Raw genomic sequence first — 18,168 nt, 5'->3', positions numbered from 1 at the left:
CGTGGATGGCGAATGCGCAGGACAGCGGCTCTCGGTTGTTGATGTCAAAGATGATGGAGGAATTCGTCTTTGTGGCCTGAGCTAAGTGGTGTTCCTCCTCGGTGCCTTTTGAAGCTGCAGTTCTGCGGAATTGACACTAGTTTCTGCTATACTTACAAGCTTCTCTTTATTCGCTAAGAGCTCGAAGATATTGCGATTTCACAATGCCTATGCTGGAAATTGGACTTATCTCGAAAAAGCACAACACGCAGATATTGTAGAAGCTGAAGAAATCCTCCTGCTGTAGTAGACTGTTCGCAAGTGCCAGCATCAAATTTAGCGAACCACGTCAAGAAATTTGCTCCTCGCAAATTTTGCAGGACATCTGATAACCCTATATACATACGTCGATCCTATGAGGACGAGGTCCAGACCCAGAATTTTGTGCATGATTTTGTTTTAGTATTTTAAACCTAAAAAACAGAATTGTAAAGATTTTCTTTAGAACATAGCTGTATGAAACATATAAACTTTGTGCATTAGTTTTTTTAAGTATTAGGGGTCGTCAATGTTAACATTTTTTTCTTTTGGCGGCTCGCCAGAATTGGGTTTTATCCAATCACAATGCGGCTGTCCACACCAGCAAGAGCTTTTTTCTGCGGCGATGCCACGCCACAGTACTAGGCAGCTTACTCTTCGAGAGCTGCACATCGTCGTCGAAGAAAGGAGCGCTGCGTCGGCTCTACGGTATCTTGTTGATGCGGACAACTCAAGTGAAGACCTTGAACCTATCCTACGCTCAAGCCTACGAGAACGTACTTGGATCTCGGTATGTCGACAGACCAGCTAGCTACAGGCGTCCAAAGGGCCAGTGGAAGTCTTTACTATTTGATACAGTGTCTGAATGCTGATGAATCTCTCGAGCACTTTCGCCTAGAGAGAGAGGCATTCTTCCGCCTCGTCGACTTGGTAAAGAGCGATCCTGTCCTCATATCCAGATGGAATTGCCCATTTCGTGGGTCTGCTGAGCTTCCCCTCATGGTATCGCTGAAGTGTCTAGGAAGTTACGGCAAAGACAACACCTGGTCTAAGCATGGAGTATTTTTCGGTCTTGGCAAAGGTGCTATCGGAAGCTATCTGCGTCGTGCAGTAAGGCGGTGTTGGCATTGGAGAGTAGCACAATTGCATGGCCAGACCAAATGAAACGTACTCAAATTTCGCGTCGAATTCATTGTGAATATGGTTTTGTTAATTGCATTGGAGTAGCTGATGGTACACATTTTCTTCTAGCGCTCAAACCACAAACGAAAGGAGAGGCGTACTACACTAGGAAAGACTCCTATGTGATCAGCGGGCTTATAATTTGCGATGATATTGCCAGAGTACGACACTTGGTTGTGGGGTGGCCAGGCTCAGTGCACGACAACCGTGTCTGGAGAAATAGCCCGCCAAATCGAAGTAAGAGTGAGTAATTTAGACCCAGTGAGTATATACTTGGAGACTCAGCATTTCAACCATCACAAACAATGATTCCAGCCTTCAAAACGCCTGTCGGCTGTATTATGAGTGGAGAACAAACATATTTCAACTGCAAATTGGCGTCGATAAGAGTTAGGTCGGAGCATTGCATTGGCTTGTTGAAGACAAGGTTTCAATACGTTAAGGGCATTCGTTCGAAGATGTAAAAGAAACGACATCTATGCAAAACAATTCGGCACATTACATGTGCATGTTTACTGCACAATCTACTAATTAATGTGCCAGTTCCCGACGAATGGCAGGTGGATATACAAGTAAATGGTAGGAGTGACTTGGATCTTTCAGCAGACGATGAGCTGAACATACCGGTAATTAACGCATCTGACGGAGAAGAGCGGCGGAATCAGCTCCTAGCGTACTTACTCGAACTTCGTGGATAGCTGCTATCGGAAGAGGTAATGCCAGATCAATATCTTCCTGTGAGACCCCTTCCTGTTTAAGCTTTGTTCGCTCTCGAAGCAACGTGACGAGACGCTGTGTGCACCAATGTTCAGCCTCTTCTCGCAATTTTTGCGCATGCGCATTTGACTCTGCAATACGAGCCTCTGCCTCTTCAACCTCCTTCGCTACCCTCTGTTGCGTTATCCACTTAATCAATACACTTAAAGAGCTGACGCTTGAATCTGGACCATCATTGTGCCACGGAACTCTCTTCTTAGAAGGCTGCTCTATCGAAGCCAGCCTACGGGCCTTCACAACGGCATTATAACAGCGTTTTCCGCAGACGCTACTGTCGAACGATTCTTCGGCCCCGAACGTTGAGAGCATTGCAGCCAAGCAACTGCGATGCATGCTGTGCTCAAATCCGTTATTTCCACACGATAGTAATGCCGATTCATCAGCTGTAGCCTTCGCAACGCGACTGCATGCCTTCCACTTGCGCGGTGCCGTTTAGATCTGCCAGTGAATCTGCGACTGTTCTCCTGTCAGATCGGCGAAAACAAATGTAGCTGCTGCTGCCCGACTTGCGCGATTTTTGATTCTGGACGCTTAAAAATATTTCACCCAATTTGAGCGCCTGAAAAAAGTTTGACTTGCTGCGGCAGAAAAAAAATGCTGCGAGCACTGACTACCCCTATTTTAAACCTTAAAAACAGAACTGTAAATATTTTCTTTAAAAAATAACTGTTTAAAATATAAAATAACCGGTCTGTTATAAAAACTTCAGAAATTGCTAGCTTTATAATGATCCGTGCATTCTACTGACTTAATGAGGACAGACCTTGCAGAGATTTTGATTTTTGACTCGATGGAATGCACTTTGAGGCAAGGTCATGTTGCACCTTGGACCGTGCCTCTGTCCACGATGGCCAGGCCTTTTTAATGGTGGGGATTCCCACATTTCCCACTATAAAGCTTATGGTGTTATAAAATGTAAGGTCGTCTGGGAATGATGGCGCCATAATCAAGTACATGTAGCTGAATCGGACCCCGAGAAAGCACAGCAAATCAGGCGACAAAATTGATGAAAACCACAATACATGTACAGAATTTTGCCTCAATGAGGAAGCTATAAAACCTAAAAAGAACTATGACACTCTATCTTCACAGTCTTAAAAAAGCATGATTTGAAACCTCTATTATGGCAATACAAATATCGCTCTCACTTCCGGTATCGTGGTCCGACCATCTCCTTGGATTTGGTATATTATATTAAAGTAAAAAGTTACAAGCTCAACTGTGAGGCTAGGATAATGACAGCTTCTACGTCTACATCGGGTCCGTAGCTGGATTGCTCGGTTGATTTACTTCTTTCATTTACAGCATTAAAAGTTATGCCTGTGTGGCGAAAACAGTTCTCGATAGTACGCTTACCTTGTAAATCTTGCCAAATTTCCTTGCTCCATTGCATTGCCTGCAGCTGATCCACAGCATACGCCTTCCTTTCAGTCTCAACACCGTCCTTGATCTTGTCGAAACCCACCGCAACTGCTTCTTTCGGTACTCCAGCTTAAATGATGCAATGATGCCAGCATCCATCGGTTGTAGGAACGCAGTAGTGTTGGGAAGGAGAAACTCCACACAGATGTTGGTACATACAAGATCCCCCAGCTTGTGTGAAGAAGCGTTGTCAAGCAGCAAGAGAATATGGCGTCCACACGCACGCATATCTTTATCCAGATTAAGCAGCCATTCCTTAAAAATAAAGCCCGTCATCCATGCTTTCTTATTAGAGCGATAGCAAAATCCCAGCTCATCGGCTGTACGTTTCTTGAAGCAGCGGGGATTCTTTGCATTCCCCAGAAATAGCACCGGTAACGCGTCAGTCCCATCCGCATTCGCCGTGAGAGCGAGTGTGATCCGAGTCTTATTTTTCTTGGCACCACGGGCTTTCCTTGTGCAAATGGAGCGGGACGGAGCCATAGCATAGCAGAGTCCCGTTTCATCCATATTGTAGATATCTTTAGGTTCATAAAGATTGGTTACATCTTGTAGTCGCTGTCGGCCAAGGGTAACTTAAACATGATCAGCAGAACCAGCTTCACCAGGAAGCTTCCGGCATCGCAAGCGATGCCTCCGCTCGAACGCGGTTAGCTATCCGTCCGAAAAATTCATATCCCATGCGTCAGGTAGGTTCTTCTGAATCTCACGAGCTTTAAGCCTAATTAAGTCTCGTGAGAGACATATACCACTACCTTCTACTTTTAAAATCCACTCTATTAAGAGCTTCTCCAGAACAGGCGAGGTCACACGTAGCGGTTTCCGCCTCACGCCATCACCGTAGCTGCTGTTCATTATCTTGGAGGCGTCTTTAAGGATATCAGAAACAGTAGTTTGCGCCGGCGCTCGCTTCAGCTTGAACGTCGCTTTTGCCCATGCCGCCAGCTCTTCTTGCGTCATGCTGGGGCAGTCGCTCGCCTTCTGGATGAGATCGCGCTTCTGTTTTATCTTCATCCAGGCTCCCATGGGTATGGGCCGACGTAAATTACGCACTGCTGGACACTAGCACGGTTCTGCTCTTTAGAATGACTGGAGCTGAGCGATTCCCGCCAGAAACTCCCTCCTTAAAACAGCTGCATCGTTTTGCTCAGGGTATTAATTTATACCAGTACCGGAATAGAGAGCGATGTTTGTACCTTAAAAAATTATGCTCATATCAGGACTTACTAATTGTGGCAAAATGCTGTACATGAACTATGTACATGATTTTGGTAATGAAACCTCGCCAGAAATTGCACTAATATTGCCCTAAGACACAGTACATATTCGGATAGCGTCCTTCCTCTCGCCACTTGAGAATAGTGGCTGACGCGGGCAGCCAAAGGATGTGGGCTGAAGAAGCTCGCTGCGACTTGTCACACTCATCGATTTCCATTCCTCGGTCCATTTTGCGCGCTGCGTGGTACTTTACATGTACAATTAATGCCTTTTCCCTGGCCTCCAGAATACATTATGACTGCATAAATTATACCTGAAAAAGCATACTCCTTCATAAATCAAGTACTACTGCAGTAGTAAATGCGACGTAAATCAACATGAATTGTCGGTATCATACGCTATGCTATTACAGCTCTCCGAAGCTGGTTGTTGAAGTCCGCTTTACCGCCTGCAACCCTACACCCCATTACAAATCTCAACAAATAAAACTTGGCTTCACTATTGCTCCGTTGATCTTTGCCATCGGTCAAAGCAAAAGGCTTAGCAGCACGTCGCCGAGCATTAGAGACTTGTCATGGCGAGGCGAGCAATGTCGCTGCTTATGCTGGCAGTGGTGCCGGCCACCGCTACAAAGATCCAAGCGGTAAACCTTTGTGACGGCACCATGGAGATGCACATCGGCAGTCACGGTGAACCCGTCGAAATCGCTCGGGGCGGTGGTCATAGCTTGGAGCTTCCGGACGGCAGCAACGCGGCGTACCGATACGGTGCTTCGTATCAAGCCACACGTACGTTTTGCTGCCGGTTGCGACGGGTTTCTTCCGTTTTCGTCTCCGATACATTGTCATCTTTTTGCGTTTACAGAGGCCGAATTTGCCAATGTTGACAACAGCACGTGGTACGATATCTCCATCATCCCTGCCGGCAACATGGGGGTGCGTGCAAAATGGCAAAAAAAGAAAAACCAAAACAAAGGCAACTTTATTGACAGAATGTGTATGTTCGTTTCAACCTCCTCAGCCAGGTTCATGTTCCAGTCTGGAGGACTGCAAGGCCGTGACAGGAGGCACAGGCTTCAACGTGGCAATGATGATCGTACCTAGTAGCGGTGGAGGGCCCAGCTCGACTGAGACTTGCAGAGTTTTGCGTTGTCTCCACGACGGCTGCGATGACGCCTATCAGTTTCCAGCCCAAGACGCTCGAACGCACAGCTGCAGTGCCGAAGTCGAGTTTCAAGTAATCTTTTGTGCCGAAAATGCCCCAGAGACGACGTCCGAATTGGCATCAGACTATTGGGTGGATGCCAGCAGCTCTTCGGGCTCTGCGAGCAACTCGACGGGAGGAAGTTCCAACAACTCGTCGCAATCGGATTCTAACGCCGATGTTGAGTCTCAATCGAGCACAACACCGGAGCCATCAAGTAACAAAGAGAAAACGATTAGTGTGGAGTCAGGAGAGTCGTCAGGAACGTCAGCATTAGTTTATGTGGCAGCAGGGGTGGCAGCGGCTGTGGTAGCGCTTGTGGCCGCTGCGTTTGTCTTTAAACGAAGGCACGCCATCGCGTTCTGGTGGGAAACTAGAAATTACGAAAAACACCAGCGACGCAGCTCGGACGAACTCGGATTCGTGCGGATATCAGACGATGCGATGATTTAGAGGGCAGATTTCTCTGCCATAAATTAAGATTTAGAAATGGCAAAAACGACGAGGCCACATCCAATGCGTTTTTCTGCGTCGTTTCACGAATTCCAAGTGGAAAATGGGGAATGGCCAATCTCGCGACGGGTTTGAGGGCGTCTTGCCGTCCGCGTCGGGCGCAACAACTGCAAATACCGATCCGCCGATCATTTCTGACGCATGGAGTGCCGCTTCAAGTGCCGAAGATGGCAGCGTGCGGCCTGTGGTCAACATCTCTCCTGTTCATATCGATAAAATCGTTCCTCCTGGCCACGCGCTGCAACACGAGGACACTCCACGTCTTAGTCCTGAAGCAAGTGAAGTCGTCCGTGCATTTAACAACGTCGAACGCGCCGAAGATCGGTTTGCAGTCCCAGAGAGCGTGCGAAAATCTCGAGCATTGGATGCATACGTCGATGTGTGCTCCGAGATCTTGCCAGGATTTCTATACGTGAGCAACTTACGAGTAGCTCGTGACACGGCGAAGTTGCGAGCACTTGGGATCACACACGTAATCAATTGTTGCGGAGAGCTGAAACATTTCGCAAATGGCGTTGAGCAGCACGAAGCAACTGCGTTTACCGTCCTGAAATTGTCACTGCGAGATGACGCAACTGAAGATCTGACGCCATTTTTTCCTCGAGTGGTGCAACAAATTGCCAATTCTCGACAGCAATCTCAAAATGGCACAATAGAAAAGGTGCTTGTGCATTGCCACCAAGGTGTTTCTCGTTCGTGTGCATTTGCAATAGCCTACGTCATGTTGGAACAGCAATTGCCGTATCGTGAAGCTGCAGTCATAGTAAAGCGTCAACGAGCAATCTCGAGTCCGAACTCAGCGTTCATTTGCCAACTTCTTGAGTGGGAAAAAGATTTGCATTTAATGAGAACTAGTGGCAACACAGCTTTTGGTGGGCTGTATCGCTTGGCCCCGCACGCTATCTATGATCCCGAGTGTCTTGTACTCAAGCGTTGCTACGATCCTAGTGCTGGATCGGCACGCCAGCGACAGAATGTAGCCATTGTGAGAACGCCAGACGACGAACAGCGACTACTTTGGTCTCAAGGCACTTTTGTGTATCAGAGCCCAACAAGTGTCTCGGGTTTAGTCATCTGGCACGGCTCCAAGTGCGAGATCCCCGACGCAGTAGTGAACGCGACCGAACTTGCACAAGAATTGGTCCGCATGCAGCAACTTGCTCAGAATTCCGAAGCCACGACGCAACTGAGAATTGTGGAGGTGCAAGAGAGCTCTGAGGGCCACAGAGGGTCAGATTTTGACCTCTTTGGCTACGCGACAGAGCTGCAATGGAGTCGAGATTTGATCCCTAAAGTGCCACAATTTCTTTTAGCAACAAATGAACGCAACAGCAACGCTACGGATCGATTGGGAACGGAACCTGCAAGCTCCGTGTCGGTTCCCAAATTGTTCGTACTAGAAGAAATAGGGGAACAGAGCGGCGATGGCTTGTGGGGTCGACTTACAAATTACGATTCGGAAGATCTGACGCCAGACAATGCCTTCCTACTGTGCTCAATAAAGCCACACGAAGCTGTCCAAGGCTACGTGTGGGTTGGTAGTACCTGCAGTCTTGCACCCGACAAGGTTGTCCAGGCGGCACAAAAGCAGATTCAGAGTCTGTCAGAAACAAACTCACTACCGTCACTGGTAATTGAACATCAGGACCAAGAGAGTGACGCGTTTTGGGAGCTCTTTGAAGCGGGATATTAGAGCTGAAAGAGGTGGCCGCATTTCTAACGTTAGTCTTAGATTTCCAGATTACATGTTGTTACTTTGTGTTCTTTTTTTGCTAGCAGTCTTCCACATGCAGGCTCCTCTATTGTCCTCATGGCGTTTACAAAGATCGATCTTCAGGTGGTAAATGGTGGTCGATTATTTCTAAGTGCGACTGCCAGTCGGGCTACTGAAAAGTCGCGTTGAAAACTCTCTCGACGTCGTATCTTGGACAATCGATAAGGATGGAAGTTGCAGGGAATGAATTGTTGGCATTAAATGATCTTCTCACGGGTATTCAGGAAGCAGAAGACGACTACGAAGAGGTAGAGTGGCCACAAATCGAAAGGCTCGGAGTCTGAGTCTAATTTGCGATCTCGATGTGATGAAGCAAAATCGAGCACAGCAAGTCACGCCGTACACACTCAGTGGAGCTTCCAAGCCACTTGAAGGTGGAGGATCGCTCTAAGTGCTCTCATCCGTCCTGCTTTAACTCATCTTACTTCTGTCAGTGACTCGGCCTATTGGTCAGATCCGGCAGGAAGATCCCAAAGCGATCTGGTCAATGAATGAAGTCCCAAGTGACGACGAAGATGACGACACCTTCGAGACTAGAGCACGTCCCAAGTACGACTATGAATCATCGTATCATCCTGTAGATATGTGCTCTCTAATCCAGTATGCTGCAGGTTTGAGATTCTCTACAAGCAGAGTGTCATGACAGAAGACGTTTTCCTTGGGCTTAGTGACAAGGACCCATCGTCAGCCCACTGCGAGGCGATGGTGGTGCGCGTGGAGTGTCCCAATCACCGCCTGGAAGACATTGAACTGGACGTGAAGCGACAAAAACTGCTACTTTTGTCGTCGACATTGTACGTGTTCCATCTGAAGTATCAAAGGGCGATGTATTAACTTCAACTTGCTGTCCACAGGAAGCTCGTGCTATATCTGCCATATCCAGTGCGTCACCTCGAAGGTCAAGCCAAATGGGACCACAAATCTCAGTCCCTGGCCGTCTCGCTGCCCATTATTCGAGACGAATGGTAGTTTTCTTCAGGAGATAACTAGTAGAAGTGTCCTTGTAATGTAGCTAAGTCACTCATTCACATGACGGGTTTCTGCTCTTCTTCTGTACAGTCACGGTATTTCACGAATCGATTTTTAGCCAGTCAGCGCCCACTCACTCACTTTTACCGTTGTTCATGGCGCTAATACTGTCGTCTCCGCGGCTCGAGGCTGTGCGCCTCATCCGCGAGCAGCTCAGCTGTACATTGTGGTGGGTACATAGTTATCTCATTGCCTATAACGGTCACTGATCCAATGCTCGCTAACTGTAGCGGCAAGATATTCCAGGACCCGCAATGTCTCGACTGTAAGCACAATTTCTGCCTCCAGTGCATTCTGTTACACCTCAAAAGGAACAATTCGCAGTGTCCTATCTGTCAATTACCCACAAGACCCAGTGAAGTGACTCGGAATCAGTTCTTGGAGAGCATTTTGGCGGCCTGGAACGGCGTCGAGACGGAACTCGAGGCTCTGAATGGAGACCCGACACAGCATGCCACTAAAATTACCGTGGATGACACCGATAAAGCCCTCCATCGAGCTGCCAGTGGGTCCGGTACTACCGTACCTTCCACCATGGATACTGAGGAAGAGAAGCACAAGAAACGAGGTCCAGTGGGTAACAACAAGTGGAACATTGACACACAGGAGATTCGACAGGAACTCAGGCTGGAGCAGCCGTATTTACCGCAGAATTACGGCTCAAGACAAGGCAGTTCAGCTTATTGGAAGAAAACGAGCAGTAGCGACTTGCCCGATGACTACGCTGGGAGTTCAAGTGCGGTAATGAGAGAAGGTTCCAGCAATGGCAGGAGTAAAAATGACAAATCCAGTGTGTCTTTGGATCAAGCTTCGGCGGAGGATGCAGAAGAGGAGAAGCAGAATGAGAAGATGCTCTTATCTCCTCCGAAGAACAGCCTAATGGCGACGCAAGAGGTGGAGATTTATCTGGATCGTATCAGCAAGCAGCGAGAGGCGTTGAGTCAATGGGAACGGACTTATCAGGCAAAGAGTAGCGACATTTCGTCACTTTCGGATCTCGAACGCTCTCTACACAGCAGCAATAGTTTCGACGAGTTGCTGAAGGAGAGACGGAGAGCGTCCCAGCATGACGAAGACGGCGATCTGTTGACGCAGATGACGCAGATGCCGCCAGCTACGAGTACACTGGAGTCTCCAGACTTATTATCCTCTTTCCGACGGCAGCACACAGACTCTAATGAGAGCGAGCGACGGCCAGCGAAGCGGCGAGTTTTACTGTCGTCGCCGCTTTCCTTGCATCCTCGAGGTCGAATATCGTCGCCGTCACGGAAGAGACTTCGTATGCCTACTCTGCAGGATGATAACTACCAGACGTATGGGCGCAACATTGCGTCAGCTATTGATCTATCGAAAGCTGAGTCCGACGAGGAGAATGAAGTACCGGACAGTCAACCAGCTACGGTACTACCGGAGCAAGAGTACAAGTCGTCTGATGACTGTAGTGCTAGCGATGACGATGGAGACGAAGAGTATAAAGAAGAAGAAGAGTACGAGATGAAGCCGGCAGTGCCACTACCTCCTTCTCCCGAACACAAGACCGCATCTCCTGATCCAAGGGCGTTATTATCACGAAAGAAAGAGCGGGTCAGTGATGATTTCCGTAGCGCCATCACAGCTTTCCAGTGCGAAGAGAAGAACGACGATAAGCCCAAGTCACAAGCAGCAAAGCGACTTGTAACATCAGCTTCCCACACAGCTGCTACGACAAGGAAGAGCGTCGTAAGACCAAGCTCGGCTGGGAACTCGAAGCCTCCCGTACACACTTCGAAGAAGCCAGCCAATAGTGACAACAACTTCGTGTTTGTGAGCTCTGATCTCGCGCGTGAAGAAGTGAAGCGCGTGCTCGAGGCAACGCAACGACTAGGAGGCAAATTCGGACACGACTTTGACCTCAAACGTGACCCAGTTACCGGCCGCTTCTGTACCTCCGTGACGCATTTAGTCACCAAGGCGGTGCCTCCTATTGGCGCCAGTAGTGGAACTGCTCCAGACGAATTGCGATGCAAACGCACAGCCAAGTACATGCGCGCACTGGCCGAAGGAAGCTTCGTGATGGATTTCTCGTGGGTCAAAGCCAGCCTCGCAGCTGGCAGATGGCTGACTGAAGACCCGTTTGAAGTGATCGGAGACATCTACAGTGACGCAGTGGGGAAGCCACATGAAGGACGCATCCGTCGTGTTCAAACGGGGAGACGCAACAGCATTTTCAGTATCTTCTGCTTCGTGTTGCTCGTGTCGGAGAAAGAGTTCGACTTCCAGTTCGCAAGTGTGAAAGCTCTGGTCAATAACTTTGGAGGGACAGTCGTCCACGCCGAGAAGTTCTCGAAGGACAAATCCAAGCAACGTTCGCGTCGTACACCAGTGGGTGTCGTCTCCAAGGCCACGTTGCCTTCTGATGCCAAAGCCAAGTGGCAACAGTTCCAGATCCCCATCGTGCGGATCACCTGGATCTTTGACAGCGTGAGTCACCTCGAAGTGCTGCCATTCGACGACTATTACCCGTACTGATGTCTGGATCTATGTACTGGAAGTTTGTCAGATGCGATTGTTTCTCTCTTTCTTAAAAGACTTTTGATAGTCTGCTGTCCTACAGCTCTTGAAGCCTCATTTCTTGTGCATTTTACCGTCTGGGTTTCCTCCCTTCGACCGCCTTGTCTCCGTCCACGGGCACCTGCATCTCAAAAATGTCCAGCTGTCCTTCGTTCTTAACTGCGATGTTGATATTGGCTCCGTTAGCCACCTTAATGTGGCGCTGAACACACTCGAGCAGCTCCTTCTGTAGTGCCGCTAGATCCACACCTGCCAGCACCTGCGAGCCGCGCTGGTGAGCCAGGATGATCTGCAGTCGCTCCTTAGCTACTGACTTGGATGAAGACGCCTGCTCTGCCTCCCCGAACAAAGACGCCAGCCACTTCTTGGCGCCGTGGCGAGAGCTCGCACCTACGCGGGCCGCCATCTCTGGATATTGGACGACCGAGGGCTGGGGCTAGTATTGTTTAATGAGTCGTTTTTAACCAGTTATTTCAATAGAAGTCGATTTTCGACGAATCACAGAAGAGGGTTGGCAGCAACACAATGTTTTCTTTCATCACAGTAATGCATCGAGTATGGTTTTATCACAGCCATTTCTATTGACACTTTTTACTACGTTGTAGTAGTACAAAGAGAATTCGATTCGTTTGTGTGGGAGATTGGTCAGATAACTATGAAGTCAACTGGATCTTTTAATTGTGAGCGCAGCTTTCCAAAACGGAAACCGCGCTCTCACCTGTAGTGTTCCTCATTCCAATCCCAATTTTGAATAAAAACTAGCTAGATGAAGACGCGAGTGCGGTGGTATTCAGTTGAAAATTGAAAAGTTACGCTTGGTTCTCGTCACGTTCGGAGGAATGCGTTCCAGCCGTCGGACAGGGATAAGTTTGAGTCATCATAATACGCACTCGCACTCGCTCTAATAGCGCCTGGAAGAACACAGCAACCTTTCACTGGAATCCAGGCACCAACGTCGCAATACACGCTACGGAGACAGCTAGCTATTGGTTTTGAGTGATCAGTCAAGAGGGAGTGACCCCTCGGAAACAGTTCTCTTCATCCATAATGAGTCGAAGCGAGCTGGGTTAGTTACTTGTCATCATTACACTCGCACATACAAACACGTAGAAATGCACTTGAAGGGGAATGTTCATGCACAGAGCTGTTAGTCAATGTGCTGTGAAGTACTCGACACGTAGTTTTCAGACTGGGGCGGCGACATTCATGATTTTCGAATCATCACATTCCGGTAAAAGTAAAAGGCATCCATCCATGCATTTGAAAAGACTGCAAACGACACCCGCGCATGTGCTGTAGAGGCGATAAAAGCCCGAATGACTGACGTGTTGGTTGGGTGTTGACGAATTTTGCCGCCAAAAATGGATGGTGGAATCAAAGAGGAACCGGTTACAACTTAACCGATGATGCGGTTCGAAAATGCTGTGATTTGATTGGTGGACAGATTTTCGGTTTATGGGACTTTGCGTTTTCAGAAACACATAAATAAAGCGTCGACAGCTTTTAGAAAGTGAGTGATTTTGTTTTAGAAACGACGATCCAATGCTTCGGCGACATCCCACTCGTGTGGAGGAGCGCGCCGACGTGGCGGCTGAGTACGAGGCCTATCTGATCGAGAAGGAGAGCCAGACCAAGCTCCAGAGTACGACTAGTCCACAGGAGCGAACCTTTGTTGTCGGCGCTGCTACCGAGACAATGGCTACGAGACAAGAAACCCGGCGACAGGAAGTTCGCGCACGCATCGGGCTGGACAACCGCCAATAAGCTGCTAGGTACTTTGAGATTAACGTGAGGACTGATAAGAAGGAAGGCTCTGCGTGGCTTCGTCGGCTACCTGGAGTAAATATTATAGGAGAGTGAGTACACAGGCTGTGATGTTATTTTGAAGAACTCGATACGATCGCACTAGCGTTGAAAGCGTCGATTTTATAAATCGTTGCGCAGTGAAAGTGGCTCTCTACAAGCTCACCATATAGCAAAAATTTATGGCTAAACCATTCTCGCTGAAAACGATGAAGCGTTAATACTGTGGTGCATGTAGGTGTAGTAGCTTTGGACCTAGTTTGAAGTTGCTACCGTCAAACACGAATGAATAATTTTAAGTGCAACATCACTTTACTTCCTAAACTCGTATAGAGAAAAAATCGGCATGCTCTTGGAGGCTTTAGATCTCAATTAACGTATCAATATAAACACTTGAAAGTTGTTTATCACGACCTGTGAATAAATACCTGATTTCTGTAAATATCTTGCTTCGCAGTGACACGTCGCCAACTTTGATCCTCATATGCGGATCTTCACCTCATCTTGATCATGAAGCGTGTTGCATCTGCGATCTTGCCACGGTACTACTTGCCAGAGCATTCAACTTTCGCTGTTTACAGTACTTTTTGCTTGGGGGGGTCTTATCCTTCTGCTGTCACACTCTCGACAAAGTCCACGAAGTGTCAGGTGCTGTTCTCACACTTATAGCAATAGCTGGTCAGCTGGATACCGATCTCCCGTAATCAAAAGTGAGTGTCTGGCTGTGCAGGAAACTCCGAATGTGCTCGAACACAGATTTGTTAAGAAGACAAAATGTGTACGTTTGGGAATGCTTGATTGTCCGCTTCTTCGCCTGGCATCAGTTTTAGTGGCGTGGCAATACTCGAGTTGGGATCAACTTCTCTCCGAATCTGCAAGCATCAGCATTTTGTGTCGTATTTAAATATTCGTAGGAGCTGCTAGTAGTGACTTGGAGTTGAAACGTGACTCATTCGTGCTAACTCATTCATGTATTTGCCGATAGAAAACGAAGAGCCTAGCTTTCAACGATGGGTTCAGACTCTGTCAGTAACACATCTCGTAATGAATCCACTCGGTGTTGCAAGCTAAAAACCATTGGACTAAGCCACCCGTGATCATGCGTTCCCATGCATCGATCCCCAGAATTTCATCTAATGCAGAGTCGCTCCGGCTTATTCCGTTTTAGCCTCCACGGAAATATCTGAACCCACGTAAACGTAGAGCGCCTTCAAACCAGGATCTTCGCCTGGTGATATCACCTCTTCAAAACGTGGACGACAGGCGTTCCATTTCTGTGGGAGCGTAAGTCCCTTGTTGTCTCGAAGATACTCCACGCACACCCCCGCTTTCATCACCTTCCAGTCACCTTTCATTCCATCATATGGCTCACGAGAGCCAGGAACGCATTCACCCTCCATGGCATCGAATTTATCTCCGCTCAGTCGTGGGTACTCTGTACGTATGAAGAGGAAATGTTTCTCTTCCATGTTGTCAGCCACTTCGTCTAAATCCCCAGACTTTGTCATTAGAAATGCTGAAAGTCTGGACGGGTCGGAGATCCACGGCGTTTGAGTTCCGCTGCGAGCTGTAGGAGCTGCTTGTTGCCCCGCACCAGATCGGAAGTGCATAGACCAAAGCTTCGGCAATAGGCCCTGAACTCGGGGTCGAATCTCGCTATCAGAGCGCGACGCTCGGCTTCCTTTCTTTTCACCTGTTCTCTAGAACTGTGAGAACACATTTCTACCGCGAGGGCTCAAGCACCACCAGAACCACTGCAAGAAGAAAGACGCCTGGTTTACAGCCCAGAAACATCGACCCTACAGCTTCTACATCCTACACGGAAATGTGTTCGAGAATATTCTCAGCTTCCTGAACAACCAGACGCTCACCAAGCTGCAGATGGTCACTGGAGACCGCTACCCGAAGTGCGAGCCTCAACTCTCCCAGTATTGCTGCAAGTGTGAGAACGACAACCTCGCTATTAGTATTTTCTTTCGCAAGTGCAGAGAAAGTGAGATCGCCAGTGAAAAGGCCGATGAGATTATCCCTTCCATGCACACTATTCGTAGGAGCGTCGCGAAGAAGAAGCTCGACTTCCTCAATATCCCGGAAACCTCACGAGAAAGTGAGCTGTACGATCGAGATAAAAACACATGCTGGAACGGTGTGGATCGAAGATGGGCTGGCTCAGAGAAATCGCTGCGCAAGATGCAAAGCGCAGACTGAGGTCATCTTAAATTTATCGCCGGTGGCTTTGGCAACAAAAACTGTTTTTTTTACTTTTAAAAAAGCCTTTAAAAGAGTTTTAGAAAGCAAAGACAATCTTAGAAACGAAGATTAATCAACAAGTTCTACGACTTTTTAAGATCTTAGAAACGAAGACTCCGCACGAGTGCGCCAACGTGGCGGCGCAGTATGAGGCCTATCTGATCGAGAAGGAAAACAAGTCAATAGCTACGAGACAAGAAAACCGGCAATAGGAAGTCCGCACCCGCATCGGGTTGGACAGATCCAATTAAGAAACTACATTTGAGATAAATGCTGTTGCTATTCGTGTCACGTCAACCTAGTATCCATCCAAGCGAATCTATGTTTCAACTTGTATCGTACAAGAGTCCTGTACGAGAAGATTATGGATGACGAACTCGTACTTTCGCAATGCCAAAATTGTGAATTGAGCTTGTGTGAAGACGAGAGAATCCGGCACTTCAGAAGACGTTCATTTTAAACGCTGCGGTCCGACGACAACACAAGCTCTATGTTCTTAAGTAGAAGCCACCAAAAATTGACGTTTACCCTTTTAAACGTCCTTCTTCCAAATACATGTACTGTGCCTTCACTTTTGGATCTATATTTAATGATTGCACCTTGTCAAACCTCGGACGACATCTTTCCCACTTATGTGGAAGAGCAAGCCCCCTCTTGTCGTCTAGATAGTCAGCGCATAGTTCCGCTTTTAGTCTTCCCGACACTTTTGGATCACGTCGTACATCAACTTTCGTCGAAACCAGCCACCCCACTCGTCCTGTAGCGCCTTAACGCGCTGGGCACAAAGCTGTTCATACTCGGTATGAGCAAAGAGGAAGTTCATTTCCTCCATCGTGTCAACCACATTGCTCATGTAGCCATATCCCCAGACGATAAACTCTTTGCAAATACACGAATCGACTCAAAGGCGAAAACCGCGGGTTTCCAAAGCTCCAGAAAGCGTGAGGAAGCGAGTGCTGGCAATTGCCAGCACGCCTTCTTCGGTCTCTTATCACAAAATACTCTCGACATACGACGAGAAGCCAGTTGCCAGAGGTTTAAGAAAGGAGCATCTCTCGTGTTCTCGTTGCTGTTTAGAAACATCCAATCGCTTCCTGTGGGTATCTCGCTTCGCAATGACATGTATCCACCTCAATTTTGACCCGCACGATACGAGCATATGGTTCTCCAACGCAATTCGATCATACAGCGTGTTGCTTCTGCGATCTTGACAGGGAATAGCTGAAACGTCCTTGATACCGTATTTATCCTTGGCTCATTTCTTGGTTACGAGAGGTTTGTATCCTTCTGTTGCTGCTTCGCACTCTCGACAAAGTCCACGGAGAATCACAGGGTTGTCGCTCTCACACTTGCAGCAATAACTGGCCAACTGAGGCTTGCAGTCTGAGTACCGATCTCCCGTTATCATCTGCAATTTGGTGAGTGTCTGGTTGTGCAGCAAAATGAGAATGTGCTTGAACACAGATTCGTTAAGGAGACAAAACGTGAATGTCTGGGGGTGATTGGTTGCCCCCTTCTTCGCCTTGCATCGGTTTTGATGGCGCGATAACGAACGAGTTTCGAGCGTCTTCCCACAGAATCTACAAGTGGAGTTCTCCTCAGGTTTTCTGCTAAAAGCGCCTTGGTATTGAGTGTGATTTATCGTGCCGCTAGCTCGGACCAAGTCTCATGTAGAGGCGTCAGTAGGAACCGAAGACTAAAATTATGAAGGTCACGGGATTAGAGCGTCACCATATTTTTTGAAGTTTTAGACAGAAATTCGTCGTTGAAAATGAGTATGGATCAGAAAACAACTTAGCGGAGCCGAAGTGTAAATCGTTGCATTTAACGGGGCTAGAAGAACTAACGCTAGATAGCGTTAGCTTCAACGAGCGTGATTTAGGAACTCGCGGAGGCAGAGCCGAGGTTTTCCCACTTGCAAGGGCTGCCGGTGCTGCAACTCGAAGCACAGCACTTGTTAAAGGCGTCGTCACTAGTAGCGCCCTTCTGTTGACAGCACGTAGCGACCCAAATGTTCTGATCCGAGTTCTGGGCTCCGCAAGGTGACTGGCATACTCTCAGCGGCTGAGCGCTAGCAGGGGCACAAACGATGGCTCCAATGGCAACGAGGGCGGTCAAACAGATCTTCATTATTGATGCTTGCGTTCTTGGGTTGCTCGACTTGTTTCTGTCAAATTCGAAAATGAGAATCGCTGCGTCCTTCGGCTAAACTACTTGTACTGTAGGCATGGCTTGTAAATGAATCATCCGTACCTTTACCCTGGTACTGTAACTCGAACGCCTCCGTTGTTGGCAGGATCTCATGATCTGCCGTCGCCTATCATGTTTGAGATGAGAAGCTGGCAACTGTTTCTGTGTGCAGGCAGTGAGGCCAGTATTAAAGAATTAATACATGAATCACGCTGAGCACGACGTTCGCGTAGTTTCAT

General features: G+C 48.0%; 7 protein-coding genes across 7 annotated transcripts; 5 read left to right on the top strand and 2 right to left on the bottom strand.

Moving 5' to 3' along the window:
* Window positions 1–5,281: 5,281 nt before the first annotated feature.
* PITG_00888 (uncharacterized protein) lies at window positions 5,282–6,273 on the top strand (the record flags this gene model as incomplete). Its single annotated transcript, XM_002909389.1, has 4 exons — window positions 5,282–5,405; window positions 5,482–5,552; window positions 5,638–5,962; window positions 6,071–6,273. The coding sequence occupies 4 exons, from the start codon at window positions 5,282–5,284 to the stop codon at window positions 6,271–6,273; spliced, it is 723 nt and encodes a 240-aa protein (XP_002909435.1).
* A 103-nt stretch (window positions 6,274–6,376) lies between these two features.
* PITG_00887 (uncharacterized protein) lies at window positions 6,377–8,026 on the top strand (the record flags this gene model as incomplete). The annotated part of the gene is made up of 2 exons (XM_002909388.1): window positions 6,377–7,474; window positions 7,544–8,026. 2 exons carry the CDS (start codon window positions 6,377–6,379, stop codon window positions 8,024–8,026), a joined length of 1,581 nt encoding a protein of 526 aa, XP_002909434.1.
* A 248-nt stretch (window positions 8,027–8,274) lies between these two features.
* PITG_00886 (uncharacterized protein) lies at window positions 8,275–9,076 on the top strand (the record flags this gene model as incomplete). Its single annotated transcript, XM_002909387.1, has 5 exons — window positions 8,275–8,355; window positions 8,436–8,457; window positions 8,542–8,656; window positions 8,719–8,901; window positions 8,962–9,076. The coding sequence occupies 5 exons, from the start codon at window positions 8,275–8,277 to the stop codon at window positions 9,074–9,076; spliced, it is 516 nt and encodes a 171-aa protein (XP_002909433.1).
* A 155-nt stretch (window positions 9,077–9,231) lies between these two features.
* Window positions 9,232–11,644, top strand: PITG_00885 (uncharacterized protein; the record flags this gene model as incomplete). Its single annotated transcript, XM_002909386.1, has 4 exons — window positions 9,232–9,309; window positions 9,383–9,877; window positions 9,986–10,513; window positions 10,625–11,644. 4 exons carry the CDS (start codon window positions 9,232–9,234, stop codon window positions 11,642–11,644), a joined length of 2,121 nt encoding a protein of 706 aa, XP_002909432.1.
* A 10-nt stretch (window positions 11,645–11,654) lies between these two features.
* On the bottom strand, window positions 11,655–12,095 carry PITG_00884 (uncharacterized protein; the record flags this gene model as incomplete). The annotated part of the gene is made up of 1 exon (XM_002909385.1): window positions 11,655–12,095. The coding sequence occupies one exon, from the start codon at window positions 12,090–12,092 to the stop codon at window positions 11,757–11,759; it is 336 nt and encodes a 111-aa protein (XP_002909431.1).
* Window positions 12,096–13,215: 1,120 nt separating this feature from the next.
* PITG_00883 (uncharacterized protein) lies at window positions 13,216–13,670 on the top strand (the record flags this gene model as incomplete). Its single annotated transcript, XM_002909384.1, has 1 exon — window positions 13,216–13,670. One exon carries the CDS (start codon window positions 13,229–13,231, stop codon window positions 13,448–13,450), a length of 222 nt encoding a protein of 73 aa, XP_002909430.1.
* A 3,947-nt stretch (window positions 13,671–17,617) lies between these two features.
* On the bottom strand, window positions 17,618–17,869 carry PITG_22670 (PcF and SCR74-like cys-rich secreted peptide, putative; the record flags this gene model as incomplete). Its single annotated transcript, XM_002909383.1, has 1 exon — window positions 17,618–17,869. The coding sequence occupies one exon, from the start codon at window positions 17,867–17,869 to the stop codon at window positions 17,618–17,620; it is 252 nt and encodes an 83-aa protein (XP_002909429.1).
* Between the last annotated feature and the right edge of the window lie 299 nt (window positions 17,870–18,168).

This window comes from Phytophthora infestans, genomic scaffold (genome assembly GCF_000142945.1).
Source record: "Phytophthora infestans T30-4 supercont1.1 genomic scaffold, whole genome shotgun sequence".
NCBI lineage: Eukaryota > Oomycota > Peronosporomycetes > Peronosporales > Peronosporaceae > Phytophthora > Phytophthora infestans.
Note: the sequence above shows the minus strand (reverse complement) of the source record. Positions and strands in the feature narration are given on the sequence as shown.